Source organism: Nansenia antarctica (genome assembly GCF_963989245.1).
Source record: "Nansenia antarctica genome assembly, chromosome: 1".
NCBI lineage: Eukaryota > Metazoa > Chordata > Actinopteri > Argentiniformes > Microstomatidae > Nansenia > Nansenia antarctica.
The window spans coordinates 45534475-45551706 of record NC_137674.1 but is presented as its reverse complement, the minus strand read 5'-3'; the positions used below and the strand labels follow the sequence as shown (position 1 = coordinate 45551706).

The 17232-nt window shown below is 43.3% G+C and overlaps 1 protein-coding gene across 1 annotated transcript; it reads right to left on the bottom strand.

Moving 5' to 3' along the window:
* Positions 1–725: 725 nt before the first annotated feature.
* wdr43 (WD repeat domain 43) lies at positions 726–16372 on the bottom strand. Its single transcript, XM_080550444.1, has 18 exons — positions 16148–16372; positions 14885–15019; positions 12855–12973; positions 12273–12393; positions 12015–12133; positions 11540–11642; positions 11114–11178; positions 10216–10375; positions 9861–9947; positions 9403–9528; positions 9074–9223; positions 8815–8901; positions 6138–6169; positions 5820–5883; positions 5329–5442; positions 4690–4759; positions 1813–1871; positions 726–1527 (listed from the first exon to the last, which is right to left on the bottom strand). Exons 1-18 carry the CDS (start codon positions 16352–16354, stop codon positions 1381–1383), a joined length of 1965 nt encoding a protein of 654 aa, XP_080406570.1. The 5' UTR covers positions 16355–16372; the 3' UTR covers positions 726–1380.
* Between the last annotated feature and the right edge of the window lie 860 nt (positions 16373–17232).

The following is a 17232-nucleotide window of genomic DNA, read 5'->3' as shown; positions in this document are numbered from 1 at the left end:
GAATTAGATCAATTAAACATGTTCCTCATTCAAAACTAGTGGGTGATATTTTGGGATGTTTTTAATCTCACAGAACAGGAAATAATGTCTATGCAATACCATAAAGGTTGGCTGTGCATTTTATCAGCGTAACCTATTCATTTCTAAATCAGAGATAGTGACCATTTCACCTTGAGTTCATGTTTACATTCTGTCTTATTTTAACAGGTGTGGAGATCAGTCTTTTATAAGAGTACCGCTTAGTAAGTAGGAAGTTCTAAAGCTAGATACATTACTGAATGATCTGAGTGTGTGGAATACTGGTATTCAAATTCTTAGGTTCTATCCAGAAGCAAAACTTTATTCAGCCGTCCTTGTGACACTAATGAAGCACTAACTACAGACAAGACACATCCATCATGTGGTGGCAAAAAAATGTCCCCCATGAACATGTTTAAAGCTACGTCATGAGTTTGACATCAGCAATACAGTCTACATTTGGCAGACCTGGGTCAGAATAGTATAGAGAGAAAAAAAAGCACCTGGACTGCAAGATAGGCAAAGTGTGCACTTTTGGGGATTACATGACTTTCAACACTATTTTAACCCAGGTCTGACATCAACACAATACACTGGTATCAGTGCATTCAAAGAATGTTGAGTTGATGGCATAGAATAAAAATAGAACCCGGTTTGATCTCTTACTCCTCTGCATTAGACACGTCAGCCATTTTGAAAACCCATTTATTAATCGAGCAACGTTCACATTATTCTTTTCTCAACTTGCTCCTCAGGCTATGATTCAAGGCAGGAGACACGACTCCCATACCCCAACACTCACTGCACAATGGAGAGAAGGACAATCATGAAACAGAAAGGAGGGGGTAAAACAAAACAACTGATAACAAAAGGTTCAGATGGAGACTTTACAGAATTTCATTTAATCCAAAGAACTATGTGGGGGAGGGGGGAGCTCATACAAACACCGCACATACAGATTTACATTGCGTGTATACTGATGCATACAGCCATGTCTGGTGAGTACACCTCAGGGGCAAGCAGACAGGAGAGGGTGGTACTCTTCACAACACCCAGGGCTCTGAGTCCAGGAGGAGAAAGCAAGTTGATGGGACGAGAAGTTGCATGGATTTGAGTCTGTGGAACAGCTTTTCCAGAAGGTGATGTGTCAGCTGTCTGGGTTTAATTGTCGCCGCCCTAGTGGCGGTCCCAGGTTGTGGCAAGACGGCTGCTGCGCTGCCCCGTGGCTGCCTGTCCCTTGCTTGAGTTTTTGTAAAACATTTTTTTTCGGATACAATAAAATCAAAAGCATGAAAATAAAATGAAAGTATATATAAATCTTTCAGGTCCATTTCTTAAATTTGTGTTGGATTGGTTTTCCTCTCATTCCTCTTCACTCTCATTCTCAGGTTCCATGTCTGAATCGCCTTTTCCTTTGGATTCCGTTCTCTCTTCTTCATCCACCTCCTCCTTGCTCTCCTCCTTGCTCTCCTCCATCCTCTCCTCCATGACCTCGTCTTCCTCCCAGTTCTGCAGAGAACAGCAAGTTCATTAAAGACATGTTAAAATGTGTCAGTCACACCAGTTACTGATTTATAGACTTGGATGTCATGTTTATATATTATTATATCATTGGCCATGTCTAAAGGTACGGGCGCAAATCCCAATTCTCATTAGTCGGTAATGGAGACAGGTAGAATAAGCGAGAAGCAAGTCACTACCAGACAACTGGTGGAGAATTCTGGGAAAAGGATCCATACCTGTAGCCACTATGTATATACACACACAAACAGCCCTTCAATCACCATGACTTACATCAGAGTCCTCATCTGGCAGACCTTCATCCCCAGAAGCCTCGTCTTCATCAGAGGACTCTGTAAAGGGAGCCGAAAACAAATACGCAGTCAGAGCCACAGTCTGAGCCATTAGACATTTTTTATTACATCAGTTCCACAGCAAATTCCCCAGACAGGAAGACGTGAGGAGGAGATTAAACTGTGCTACAAAGGCCCGGTGTGGAAGTGCACCCTCATTTGTATTTGAATGCCATTGGGAGAGAAATGTGAATATTTGCATATGAATTCCAGTGGAGTTATGTGGTTCTGGGGCCACACGAGCACCACTCTCGTTGCGACAAGGGTTTTGAGACCGGGGTATCGATACTAATTACTCATCTGCTGAAGGCAGATCAGCTAGAGCAAATACAAATACACAACACATGGCCATAGGACCCTGGATGGATGAAGAGTAGGATATGGACTGCTGGTCAGAGAACATAATGTAAATGCAGAACCAACACATTATACAACCACCTTTACATCCCTGGGCCTGACACCAACACGGGTAGCACACAAGCATTTAGCACTTTTATTCAAAGCAACTTACAGGGACCGTCTCCCTGGAGTAATTTACGGCTAAGTGCACACTTGTGATGGTTTTCCCAGGTGGGATTTGAACTCATGACCTACTGATCACCAGTCCCATCTGATCACCAGTCCATCTCACTAACCACTAGGCCACCACTATTAACGCGTGTTAGAGCTCTTTCCAGTTGAGTCCCATGAGTACTCAAGCACCCAAATCACTCACTTACTGACTATATAGTTGTCAGAAGGAGAACACTATATAGAACTCGGTTTACACAAACAAAGTAATCAATTATTATTTTTTTAGACCACTTTTTCATGTTTTCTTACCACAATTTCATGTTAACAAACTATAGTATTGGCAAGTCGGTTAGGACATTTACTTTGTGAATGAATTTTTCCAACAATTGTGTACAGACAGATTATTTCACTTATAATTCACTATATCACAATTCCAGTTGACTGTGCCTTTTAACAGCTTGGATTTTTTTTGAAAATGACATCATGGCTTTAGAAGCTTTTGGGCTAATCGACATCTTTTGAGTCAATTGGAACTGTACGTGTGGATGTATTTTAAGGTCTACCTTCAAACACAGTGACTAGTTGCTTGACATCATAGGAAAATCTGAAGAAATCAGCCAAGACCTCAGAAAAAAGATTGTGGACCTCCACAAGTCTGGGGACAAAGATCTTACTTTTTGGAGAAATGTCCTCTGGTCTGATGAAACAAAAAATGTAACTGCCATAATGACCATTGTTATGTTTAGAGGAAAAAGGGGGAGGCTTGCAAGCCGTAAAAACATCATTCCAACCGTGAAGCACAGGAGCAGCAGCATCATGTTGTTGGGGTGCTTTGCTGCAGGGGGACTAGTGCTACATAAGATGGCATCATGAGGAAAGAAAATTGTGGATATATTGAAGTAACATCTCAAGATATCAGCCAGGAAGTTAAAGTTAAAGGCAAAATGGCAGGACAACAAAGTCACGGTATTGGAGTGGCCATCACAAAGACCTGACGTCAATCCTATAGAAAATGTGTGGGCAGAACTGAAAAAGCTTGTGCGAGCAAGGAGGCCTACAAACCTGGTAGGCAATGCTACCAAATATATTAACTACGTGTATGTAAACACTGGGAATGTGATGAAAGAAATAAATTGGTTTAAATCTAATCTTCCGAATTCAACTGTATGTAGACCTGCATCCTTCACAACCACAAACTGTTGGTGTTAAGAATGTGGAGCCTCCCTTCTTCCCAGACCCCTCTGGCCCGGTGCGTCCTGTTTTATGGTGTTCCCGACGTCTCTCCGACAGGACCTTTAACAGCCACATATTCAATAAGCTCGACGGACGCTTTTTATGAACTCTTTATGAAGTCACGCTCCTAAACCATGGGCTGGGGTATTGGACGGCGCTGTAGAACCTAATTATTTCATGAAAGCCAATTTTCTATGCGGCTCAATAAAGCATTGTATACAGTGCTCTAATGAGAGCGAACAGTGCAGAGCCTTGTTGTTCAATCAAAAGGGGCTTTGGGACGAATTGAATGCTTCCTGTTTCCGTTGCATGGCAACAGGAGACTCGTTTGCGTGCGGTGCATGATGCATCGTGAGGCACGTCTTGACTCGGCGGAATGCAAATGTGTCTATGCAAATCCAAACTACCTGAATATTCAGATTTTTTAAACTGAGGGGCAACAACAGGTTGGCACTTTCACCAATTAACCTTGTGTTCCATCAACAGGGCTGTAGGGCTCATCATCCATCACAACTACTGGATGCAACACGTGTCCATCATGTTAGACATACTTGTTACAACTCCAATAGATTAAGGGGTTGCATTCCAAAAAGGTGTTATGTTCATTTCACTTGGCAATGATGTTAAGGAACTGGACCACTGAAAACCAGTCTTCCACCTTTCACATATCACAGCTACCCATCTGACCTGCCTGTTGTTAACCGGCACCTTAACAGACAATTTGCACTGACAGTGTGTACATCAACCACACATACGCACTTGCTCTATCCCTCTCCTACACACAGACATTGACTTACACCCTTAGTACTTACACCTTACTTTATTGTGTACTGTGTGTAACTGATTGCAAAGTAAGCATTACATTATACAGTTTACAACCACTGCATATGTGTATTGGCGTAGCCTCTGCATATGATCAATAAACTGACTGCTGCTGCCATTCATATCAGTGACGATGAAGCAAAGAAGAGGAGGTGCACTTAAGTGAATTGTACAGATTGCACCCAGAGTGGTATAGACGAAGAGGAAAAGTTGAGTAAGGAAGTAGAAAGAATGAAGTCTCTGCCCTTACCCTCCTCATACACCAGCTTGGCTGTGTGGTCCACATCTGTTACTTTGTTGCCGGTGTCACATGTCGCCACCTGGTGGAGATACAGAAGAAAGGCACTTCAACAACTGTCCCACATACATAGACACACAGACACAGACACAGACACACACACACACGGGGACTGCTGAATCAACATATTCATTTGTGCATTGGTGACAGTGACATTAGGCATTGTGCTGCAGATCGTCGGGTGAATCTGAACAGTCCACACCAATGATCTCTCCTTCTCCACTTCACCTCCTCGGCAATGATGTGAGAGCAGGGGGGTAATTCCATCAATGTCACTAAAGGAAGATTCTGGCGTATTTTTTATTGGATTTCACAAGACTTATCAAAAAATAAGCCTGGATTGTCCTTTGACGTCGACGGAATACCCCCAGGACAGGTGAAAACAATCACCTAGCTGACATCCACCATATTGCTTTGACCTTTGTTTTCAGATCATTGCAGATGAAGAGGAAACAAGGGGAGGGCACCACTTTGACCACCAAGACTATTGAGATTCACTCCCGTGTGACGATCCGCCTGGCAGACATTATAGGAATAAAATCAAATAAAAAAGGTCAACATGTACTGTGGTCTCCACATGGTAAGACGTACCTGCGTCATGAGCAAATACAGCTTGCCATGCAGCTTGGTCAGCTTGTGGAACATCTTCACTCTGCTTTCGATTATATGGTACAGGACTCCCAACTGGGATACCAGATCTGGCAACTGTTAAAAGTATAAAAACAAACACAGATCAGAATTCAGATAGACATTTAAAATCCATAATAAAACTCGTACTTAATGTCAGTTGTAATATCAGCATTTTGGACTACAGAAAAAAAAAAACGTAAAAAAACGTTTTAGGAAAGTTGTATTGGAGAGATATCCTGGTGGACCACCTTTCTGATCTGGTAAACTCAACATCTAGAAAGACTACATGAGCAAAATCATAAGTTGCAGTGGAATTTGGGGTAGACATCACAATTGGCAGCTGGCACATTCTCCCAGACTAAAAATCGATTTTCACCAGAGAAAACCTGGGGTTGGCCAGACACATGGAGGTAAAACAAACCAACACAAGGCCAGTGATCTCCAGGACTCACCGAGGACAGGTAGGAGGTGTGGTGCATGAGAACAGCCTTCAGCCAGCGCACCATCAGGATGGCCCTGAGAAGAACAGAGAAGGGGGTTGGGGTGGGTGAGTGGCATGCAGCTCCATTCACTTTGAGAGCTATGGAAGAACAGTTTTATTTATTTTTTCCTTTCTGTGGTTTTTCAGTTCCATTATTAGGAGAACACTGGTAATTTGACACGGTTATCGTGGGAGAAACACAGCTGTTTCTATGCACAATTAGCTCATAATGAAAACACATAAAATCATCAGAAGTCATCCAGAACTAAATACTGAGGTGTTCACTTACGAGTATGGATGGCCTTGCAGTCTCTTGGTGAGCTAGGAAAGCAGAGATAAAAGGTTAGCATTAGGGGGGTAACGGATCACATAACTCACGGATCGAATGGCGACGCGTTTTCTGAGTCACGGATCCGATAATTTTTCAGAACAACACATTTTTTTACAAATATAAAACCTGCTTTTTCCTTGAATTCTGTAAAAACACCACTTTTATTGTGTGAAACGAAAAAAACAACATTCAAGATGTCAAAACAGGTCAAATATATATATGGCAAGACGGTACATGTGGGAAAACTAGGGTTAGGGTTAGGTGCTAGGGTTAAGGTTAGGGTTAGACATGCCAGCATGTACCAAGTCGACGTAGCACCTAACCCTAACCCTAGTTTTCCCACATGTACCGTATTCCCACATGTACCGTAACATATATATATAACATATTCTACACTCAAACATTACACCTTATACTGAAATACACATTCAACTTAAATTATAGTGCAATAGGAGAGAGGGAGGAGGCGCCTGGTTGCAGCAGTGAATCACTGGGCCCTTTAAAGCAGACGAATGAACATGTTTTATGCCACTTAACTAAATAATAAAGCGAAACCTTCCTTTAAACATGGTATGGAAAAAAAATGCTTACATTATCATAAGTTGTCTAGTTTTTCGTGCCTCCCGTAAACACACCAGGGTGCTGTCGCGTCAAATGTGTGGCCATGCTCGACGTATTGCCTCCCTCATACGACTCTCTCGTTGCACAACGCCTACACGGTAACTTTTTTATCGACCACCCTTCTTCCATCATTGTTATAATTGACAGAAGCCAAAGCGCTCCCATACATGGGATTTAAATGACGAGGGAGGCCTTTTGAGTTCTTCTCCACCGCCAACGTTACTAGCACTCGCCATGATACACTTGTTGCTGTGGATTCCCAGCTTCATGTGTAGTGAGTTAACAGATGATTATTTTTGCATTATCAACCTATCATTGCACTTTAGAGTAAAACAACTGTCGCGTCTATCATTTCATGGCAACTCTACATTGTGATTTACAAGAGATATTAACTAATATTATGACTTGGTTAAATTTTGCAATTGATCCGCGGTACACATGCCTGCCGAACCGTGGGGGCGATCCGTTATACCCCTAGTTAGGATAGAATTACAGTGTGAGATAGAACCAGGCCATGTTGTCTATTTCTCTGTTTCATCACTTCACCTGGGCCCCTGACCCTTCAGTGCCAACGGACGAGTGAACACAATATGAGAGGCTCCACAGCCCATCAATCAAAGGTCTAGGTGGAGCCCTCACCATACTGCTTTCACTTATCTACTTTTTCTTTCAAATATCTACAACAAAAGAGGTGCTATAGGGTTAGGGTTAAAAACTAGAAAAAATGTAACTGATCTTGAGCAGCACAAATGATCAAGTTTATTACTAGGGCACTGAAAGCTGACAATTCAAGTCCCTCTTAACCCGTTTCCACCAACGCGAACCTAGTTCTAGTTCTGGGTTGGCGTTAGTGCCGGTTCGCAGTTGGTTCAACTTGCGAATCTTCCAAGAACCGGTTTGCTTTCCCATGGGCTAGAGAGTCACGTTATTACATCACTGTATAGGTCTCCGCTTTCCCAGCAATGCACCAACTTCAAGCACAACAAAGGTGGACTTCGTCGCATCTTTAGAAGTGTTGCTCCTGGTTTTGCGAGCCTACATCGGCATCCAAACATGACTGGTTCAATGTATTTGCGCTGCTCGTCGCGATTGCTATGGATAGCGATTACATTCAAGTAGAAAGGCAATTAACTAACCTGTTTTAAGATGTTAATGTTAATAATAATAATCCCGCCCGAGCCCATGATGTAACCTGTTCTTTGTTCTAGACCAGCTACGTGTTGGTGCCACTCTGGAACCAGTTTTGCTGGCCGAGAGACGGTTCTTTTGCTGTTGAAACGCGAAATTAGGCTCCGAACCGGCCCTCAAAGTGCCTTGGTGGAGAAGGGGTGAGGATGTCCGCATCTAGGGATGTCCCGATCCCACTTTTTCACTACCGATACCGATACCGATACCTGGGCTTCGGGTATCGGCGATACCGATCCGATATTTGTATAAATTTTTTGACCCCTGAATAATAACAAATACCTCCCCAGTATATAGTCCACACCAACAACAGTTAAATTAAAGACTGCCAGCCTTTATTAAAGCAACAAATGCGACGTGTTGTGGATTGGAACTACGGATCATAAGCTTTCAAATGATGTGTCATACATTGAAATCCGAAAAAATATTAAGTTAGAGTCATTTGAATGTTGTTAGACGTCAGGCACATATAGGGTTAACCTCTTTGTAATGAAACCGGAAGCACACAGCGCAGCGCTATGCGCATTTTAAGCGCATATAGGACTCGCGTGAAGCGCTATGCGCATATAGGACTCGCGTGAAGCATTTCTGCGACACGTGTTTCTGTTCACTGTTTTTATTTCCTCATCGCTTATACACATAAGTTTGACTGCGGATGACAGTAGGATCGGAGCCTTTTTTTTTCTTCTGGTGCGATCCCCGATCCAGCATTCAGGACCAATATCGGGTCGATATCCGATATCAGTATCGGATCGGGACATCCCTATCCGCATCACTCCAAAACCAGCAAGTTTTGCGTTAGTACACAAACACGGGTACAGGCACTCACCTCCTCCACCAATGGCAAGACAGCAGGTAAGGGTAACCGGGCAACCGTTTTCTTTATCAAGAGATCCTTCCGGGTCTGGAATACTTTCTGTACAGCAGAGAGGAGACATGCAGTCAGTAATCACAGATGGTAGGGACAATCGGATGTGACTCCAGAGAGGAAGTGTATGTTGAAAAACCCAATGAGCAAACAAAGGCAGAAATAAGGGTCCTCATAACGATCAAGCGACGATATGTTGAAAATAAAGAGGCAAACTTACGTTGAGGATGCTGGAATCCTTGCTCTCCAGGCCCTGCACAAGCAGCACTGCATAATTGTCTGTCTGTAAATTGGGAGCCTCCTTTGCGCCTCCCTTCCCACCGATAACATTAGACAGGTCGATTTCTCCCAGTCGCTCCTCTATGGACATCTAGAGGGGAGAGGGTTTATGGTAATGGTGGGGTCACCAACAGGGTGTAAACTGAGAGGGGGATGAGAGGTCACAGCTAATGCCAACTCATTAATAGAGGTGGGCTGGATCCAAATATTGTCCAGCAGAACTCATCGGTTGTCCATTTGCATTGCATTTTTCTGGGCAAATGTAAATACCTCTTTGGTGTCTATGCCTTTTTTCCTCTTCTCTGATCCCAAGGGAGCTGCTTGGAGTGGTGCCTGGTGACCTGGAAGTCCTGGGACAAGCACTTTGCTCTTAGCATTGACCACAGGGGTTTTCACCTGAAAGAGAAGATACCGTCATTCATGTTAGCTGACTGTTTTAAGGTTGTCCTACCACAGACAAGAGACCATAAGTAATAGTGTAAACATATGGAAGAGACTACAAGGGAGAACATTGACTCTAATATCGCTTTTTAAGCCACTCGCATTCAATTTGTGAATTATCTGAATATATAACACATCATTTGGACAGTGATATTCAAAGTCAGACTGGGTATAGCCAGAGATTTCCCCAACCAAGTGGGCCTGAAAGAATGTAGCAGCCTTAGAACGCAGTCTCTCGCCCAATTAGAGCAATGTAGAAGGCCAAGACAGCATTAACTAGGCGTTACCTTGGAGACTGTGGTTTCCATGGAAAGGGCCAGGGTGGTCTTGACATCACGGGTCAGGCAGATGTGTCTCTCTGCTGTGTTGATCTCCTACGGCGGAGAAGGGGACGCAATAATGATCAAGTGTTCATGTTAAAACAAAACCTGTTTAGATCTCCCTACCTTTTTTGATTACCAATGTTATCATAAAAAATCATGCAATTTCCCAATTTTGTGAAGAGTATCCTTCACTTTAAGAGTACAAATGTATTTGAATGATTCAATTTGCAATCTCAATTGATTAATCTTTGGCCTCAAACTTTGGCGTCGGTGACAGCCCATGTCCCTGTCCCTTCCCCTGATGGTCCTCTGCACTCACCACTTTCTCCATAACAGGCTGCAGATGGTTCCCATAGGCCAGCAGCAGACTGCTGGTGTCTGTACTGAGGGCCGCTGCCAAAAGGGGAACAGGTACTGGCGTGTCCTCCACCCCAGACATCTGTACCGTACAGGAGGGTGACAGAGGCTTCTTACAAGGCCTGGAAGAAAAGAGAATTGGATAACTAATTATTGGATAATTAAATAACTCTGAAAACAGGTGTTACAGTTGTAGGTATCAGGTTACAATGTTTACTGACACTAAAGGTTAGCTTAAGGGAAAGCAGACTCACTGTAGAAGTTCAGATTAGGTGACTAGACTAGGTGATACAATCCCTCATTTTGAATATATATTACAACTATGATGGAGTAAATACAAACGTACATCAAAATGATGTTGTTGTTTTTACTATCATGCCAACATGAAGTGTACTAGCTCAGATATCTACTAATCATATTCACTCAAAGTCAACTGAAAAGGCCCAAGAACAGATAGCTGCTAGCTGCCATTGTCATGTGAAAACAAAGCAGGCTGACTCTAAAGATCACTGTTAGGGCTTTCACACCGGCAAAGAACCGTGCCGGTTCGCGTTCGGAAACCTCAGAACGTTGGCGCTGTCTGGCGAACGAGCCCGCGTTCATACACAGGGCTCGTTCGCCAGACAGCGCCAACGCACGAACCGGCACGGTTCTTTGCCGGTGTGAAAGCCCTATGTGTGAAAAATAATTGTCTTTACTCTAATTACACTGCCCAAGTAACTACCACTTAAGTACACGATTTGTACTTAAATGGTGTCAGTAAGTGATTAACACCAAATGTGCAAAAAGACACCTGAAATCAATAAGGTTGTGCATTACTGGCATAGTGAGATTTCGAATACATTTAAAGAGGAACTCACCCATTCAGAAAGTGCTCAAAGAGATGCAGCTGCCCATCCTTACACACCACTGCCAGCCTGAGCCCCTAGAAGAAAACAGTACAACATTAGTATAGAAGTCCCCATTACTGTGTTTGCCTAGCATACAAGATGCCATCAATTGATACTATAGTCAAGCAACCTCAATCTTAAGTATGGCTATTGGGACACATATGACCAGTGTCACCAGAGACCAGCTCCAAACCAATCACCACATCCTTGTTTTAGCTATTTAGAGACTGAATTTAAACTTTAGGCAGGCAATTCATCTGCTCAAATGAATACTCTGTATGCACTTGTCTTTACTAGTTGTGCGTCTGATGTAATGCCCTGACAAAATGACATGTAAGCAATGGCCGTAGCAAGGGACTGCATCCAAAATAAATTCCAACATTGACAGCCCATTACCTCCTCCTTGCTGTTGGATGTGAAGAGGTCAATGTGCTTGGGCTCATCTGTCAGTGTGAAGGACACCACTGAGTTCTTGTCCTTGCCATCTTCCCTGACTTGCCTGTGAGGAAGATGGACAGCAATGAGAAGTAGTGAATGAGCCACATCTCAGCAACTTGGTACTTTGCTGTGCCATGGTAAGAGTGGACCACAAATCTATTGAGGAACGAAGAAAACTTTTGAAAATAAATGTGCCTCATAACCAAAGAATGAATGACAATGAGAGAAAGCTTGTCAAATACACAACTGCTCAGAAACATGCTACATCATGTTGGATGAATCATTCAAATGTCTCGTAGGGTAATGTCAGCAGGGCACAATGAACAGGTTTGACTGTCCTCTGGACCTGACCAGGGCTCAGCGTATGTTTTGCCTCGCCAGGTCACACAGCAAGGGAAGACTTCGCCGAAACCTTGAGAGTTCCATAACTCACCAAACACTGAGGAGCCTGTCGTGAGCCGCCCCAGACAGGAAGTAGAGGCCGTTGCTGTCAGGGGGCCGTGAGGTGGCGAAGCGCAGGATCGTCACGGCAGTGGAGTGACCTGTGAATTTCTGAAGAGAACGAGAACACATTTAATCAGGTGTATGTTTCAGGAAGGACATCTGTATGCAAAGATAAAGCATTTAATAAGTATTTGGGCAGGCCTAAATGCATCCAAGTCATTTCTTTGATACAGGAATTCTGTCTCACCCGGTACACCTTCTTGGTCTCTAGGTCCCACATCTTAATGACCTGTCCTGCTGAGAGCAGCAGCTTCCCATCCGGACTCACACACAGACTGGTCACAGACGCACGGTCTGCCTTCCACTTACTGTGGATGGACACACACACAGACACACACAATTCAGCATGGCAGTCCATAAGACAGGGTTCGACATTAACGCTTGCTCGGAGCAAGTAAAACATTAGCAGCGACGTCGGGCTCGTGCAAACATACCTGGCGAATGTTTTTCTTGCCCCGGGCAAGCGGGCAAGCGTTACTGTCAAACCCTGTAAGAGCAAGCCTAGTCTCATCTGCAAAGAGGCACTACAATACCCAGAGACCCATTTCAGATGGACATCAACTTGATTTGGTACATCAAATCCCAACTGGATTGAAACAGCAGTCAGCCCTCGAATGACCTGTCAGATGCGTAACCGTCAGGACATTGACTAAGAAGCAGTGACTTCTGGAAAATTGAGAATCCCAGAGCCAACTACAACACTGAACATGACAGAAAATTGGACGAGCCCCCCTCAACCACAAGCAAGAGCACACACAGTGGTAGCTACCTCGTCTTGCCCGTCTGCAGGTCCCACTCCACAATGTGAGTGTCGTCCGAGCCAGTGTAGAGCAGGCCATCCTCGGGGTGCCACTGGACACAGTTCACCCCACCACTGTGAGCTCCGTCCTGAGGGAGAACCGCCACATGCAAAGTTTAAACTTTGTGGTTCACATGATATGATCATACGATTCAATACAGTCAAGAGAAATCTGCTGCGCAATGTGCGCATATAGAATGCCTAAAGAGTGTTTGTCCAGCAGCACTGTCTGTGTGGCTGAACACGCTATGAAATTGATGACAGAACTTTTTGTAAACAATGTAATTTGTCAAATGAATAACCTGTAAAATAATACTATTTAGAAGCGATCATAATTGCGTGTCACATGACCACTTCTCCTCAGAAGAAGGATATGCAATTCGCTCGGTGCCTTAAAAATCCCATATTATGAAAAACTCACTTTTTCAGTGCGTGTGCTATACATTTGGATCGCTGATGACCCTACTAACAAAGAAACTGTGAAATAAAGCAATTTAGTCCGTTTTTTGTGGGCGGCGTATTTCTGAAAAAATGCGATTCAACAAGCCATTCAGATTGACTGCCCCCGTCTACGTAAATTGAGATTTCACTGCCCCCCCCATCTGAGTATCTCCACCCACGGCAGTACTATGTATGTTTTGTTGGAGAGATGAACAAGAACTGGGGCAATTGCGGAGAAATTTTTGTCTCATATTCTGGTAAGACATTAACTGTTCCATAGATATCCATAATGAAAATACTGCGATGAATATTAGAGTAACACTCGGTAGTCTACGCCTCATCCAAGTCATCTGCGAGTTGGCATACACACCGTGTATATATATATATATATATATTGTTCAATATCTATTCGTAATTTAGGCCCACTCATTTTAGTTCCTGTTTCCAAAGATCGTTTGTAGTTTTCCTATCCCAACATCGACGTAGCAAGTCATTTTCATGTATGCCTATGACTTTCCATTCAGCAGAGTACTAGACAATTGTTTTGCAATAGTGATGATCCTAAAGTAAAAGCTTGTCAAAGGAAATGTGCAACAATGTATTGGCTGAGGACTAGTAAGCAGTTGAATGTATAATTACACATAGCATCACTCATAGGCTAGAAGGCTGCATTTAGAAAAAAAATTGCAACAGGAGGGCTGAAATCAAGTGTTTTTTTTCTAAATTAATGATATTCCAGTGGAGTGTTTGAATATTTTATATATTTACTGTACAAGTATATATCTATCAATGTAGCGCTGCCCATCACTATCAATTTAGCGCGGTTTGGTCATTTGTTTACTTTGTTCTGCTCTTACAAATAGGCTAAACGAGTAAACTGGGTTAGCTAGCTAGGTAGTATTAGCTGTCTCATCCCGCCAGTATCTATCTAATCTCAAGCTGTGCAAAGAAAGAGGTGTCCTCTCTTCTTGAGCACTACAGGGCTTTAGCTAACTAACCTTAGGAGTGGAGGAGAAGAAGCTTGTTCAGATTTAAAAGCAACACAAAAACATATAGGGTATAGAGGCATGCTAGAATGCCTTTAGATAAAAAATCGGAGTGGTATTTTTAAAGAGACCTCAGGTCTCTATAAAGACTTACGTAAGTCTCAGACTTGCATTAACTTGTGGAAAAAGGGCATAACAGGTTTCCTTTAACGTTTTGTGCTTTGTACTCGGGTGAGTATTGACAGTGTTCTCTATATAGTCTAATTTGTCCCAGTCTTTTTTTGTCAGCATGGAAGGTGTTCGAGCAGGTTCGCAGAAAGGTAGAAGCTACGGCTTTGGTCCACCTTTCACCAGCAGCTCTCACAAATTCATAATTTGAAATCTACAATGTGATTATTAAACCTGCGGTAATACGGTATAATTTGGGGTCGGTTTAACGATACCCTACTATAGACGGCAGGAAAGTTTACATTTGACGGGAGTCTCAACTAACATGATTATGTTGATAGATCACATCATAACCGTGGTGATGTGCAAATGAGCCAATGATGAGACTGGTCTTCAAAACCTTACCAGTGTGCAGTGCAGCGCTCCTTTCAGCGTACTGTAGATGATAACCTTGCCCGCTGCCGTGCCCAGGGCCAACAGGTCTGGCTTGTCTTCCACCTGCCCTGCCTCCGATTTCCTCTTCTTTCTCAGTGGGCCCTCCTGTGACAGACACACAAACACATACATCAATAACAGCACAGATACTGACGACCACCCATCAACATCATGGCTCCCTGAGCCATCTTTCAGTAGCGAAGCATTGGGGGCCCTCAGTCCCCAATCGTGGGTGTGTGGGGAGGGGGTTACATTTTGGCAACTATCTAAGTGAACTATCAAACACAGTTTTCCCATAACGGAGAGCTAAAGATAAGATATAGCATGAGCAACAACTAGGCTACTTATCAGCAATTGCGTAAAAACTACAGAAAGCTGTATTTTCGAGCACAACTTCTAGGCCTAAACTTTGGTCTTACTATAAATTACCGGTTTCATCCATTTATATCGGTTCTTTCCTTAATCGGGGATCATGGGAGCTGGTCTCATTTGCAAGTGAATGTCGCTCCATTACACAAAAACAATAGATGAGGTAAAAAGTGTTGACAGGTGGAAACTATTTATGTCAAATCAAAGCAGCATGTCACATGTAGGAGAGAAGCTCTTGGCGTACTTAGCAACAGGTCTAAGAGCTAACTACAGGCGTGATGGTTAGGCCATTTATTGGAACAAAACAGATTGATAACAAACATTCCAACACGTCAACTTCAGTCACAGTCCATCATTTGTGGTCGTTTCTAATTTGGGATAAAAAAAAACTACTGGCCACGAATCTGCGTCATTCCATCGTGCATAGCTACGCGGCTAGCGCGAGTAGTGAGCTAAGGACACTTCTAAACACTTTGTCTAATGAGATTGTGTTTAGCCAAGTCTGATTTGCTAAAATATCCATCAGTGATTACTAGATTGGTGGTGTTAATAATCGGTCTCCTTTCGGCCTGAGTTCGCTAGCAAACAACACGAAAGAGACTCGTGGCATTTTTTTAGGGCGACCATGTGCGGTAGACATGTGCGTCCTGCAGCAGGACTTGTGGTTACTTGCTAAGCTAAGCTCATTTAGCATGACTTTATCAAGCATAACACGAAACCCCGAACACCGGGACGATACCATACGTACATTTTAATGATGGAAATGTCTACATATATCGATATAACCAATAAACCAGAAAGTTGTTTTCGCAGGCTTGTCCAGGCCTTCACAGTTCTATTCTACTGCTACCCCCCCAGACATACCTTGGTAGTTCGACATGGTCCCCAAGCTATGCAGGTACAAGTGGCACTCAAATGGGCTGAAGGCACGTATTCTTGGTGAAGTGTTTTACTATCTGTGTTCCAAATGCGAAGTCTGCCATCCTGGGCACATAAAGCCAGGTATTGGCGTGATTTGGGGGAGAAAACGCAGGGTAGACCCAGCGAAGAGCTACCTCCATCGGCCGCCATTATAGAAGCGCTGCGTAAGTCTGCGTGGTCTGTGAAGAACCACGTGTTATCATCCACGGTGCAGGCGCGTTGGCGCAGGAGTTACAAACACTTTTCATTGGTTACTGTCAGACAATAGGGGCGCGGTTAGAATGTCAATTGTGGGGGGAAAATGGGCGGAGCAATGTCCATGCGGAAGAACAAGAATATTTGATCAACTAAAAATGCTGCATCCAGTGGCTCTGGCCATCAGATAGTGGTCTCTAATAACACCACTGAACAGTTTGGTTAACAACAGAACTACAACTAAACAAATCAATTTTGAATAACAATGCCGATTGTTATTTTTGCAATATACTGTCAGAGAAAAAGAGCTGCGATACCTGTCAACCCTCCCGTTTTTCCCGGGATTCTCCCGTATTTTACCTTTCTTTCCCGCTGTGCTCCCGTTTAAATATTTTCCCGTAAATCTCCCGTATTTTTAACCTATAATAAAATATAATTTAACACTTAATTGTTAGACGTTAGACGCATGCGCACAATCGCTATATCCATGTCAGAGTTGACTTGTCTCCTCTCGTTTCTTGGGCTGCGTTCGTAATTTTGCTCTGAAAGTGCCGGAACGCACACTAGCGTGCAACGCCATAAAGGGACCAAGTAATTTGATTGGATAAGAGGCATTCCATGAGTGGTGATCAGATTTCCAGAGCGTTTTTTACGAACACAGCCTCGATTATCGCTGTTTTGAAATGATCGCTGGTAGCTTTGCGCCACTCTTTTCCCATTGACATCATGGTGTCAAGTAATGTATAAATAAATGTGCTGAATTTAGATGCCCTTTTGTGTTTTCATGCAGGGATGTTCAAAGTATTTTACTTTCAACCAGGTATCTGATTCTG

What these genes read in the sequence shown, in the direction of transcription:
- wdr43 (XM_080550444.1), bottom strand. Translation starts at nt 16,354, where the DNA reads ATGGCGGCCGATGGAGGTAGCTCTTCGCTGGGTCTACCCTGCGTTTTC. An exon ending in GAGCGCTGCACTGCACACTG is followed by an intron (nt 12,974 to 14,884) that starts GTAAGGTTTTGA and finishes GTTCTCCCTCAG; the next exon opens with GACGGAGCTCACAGTGGTGG. An exon ending in AGACCAAGAAGGTGTACCGG is followed by an intron (nt 12,134 to 12,272) that starts GTGAGACAGAAT and finishes CGTTCTCTTCAG; the next exon opens with AAATTCACAGGTCACTCCAC.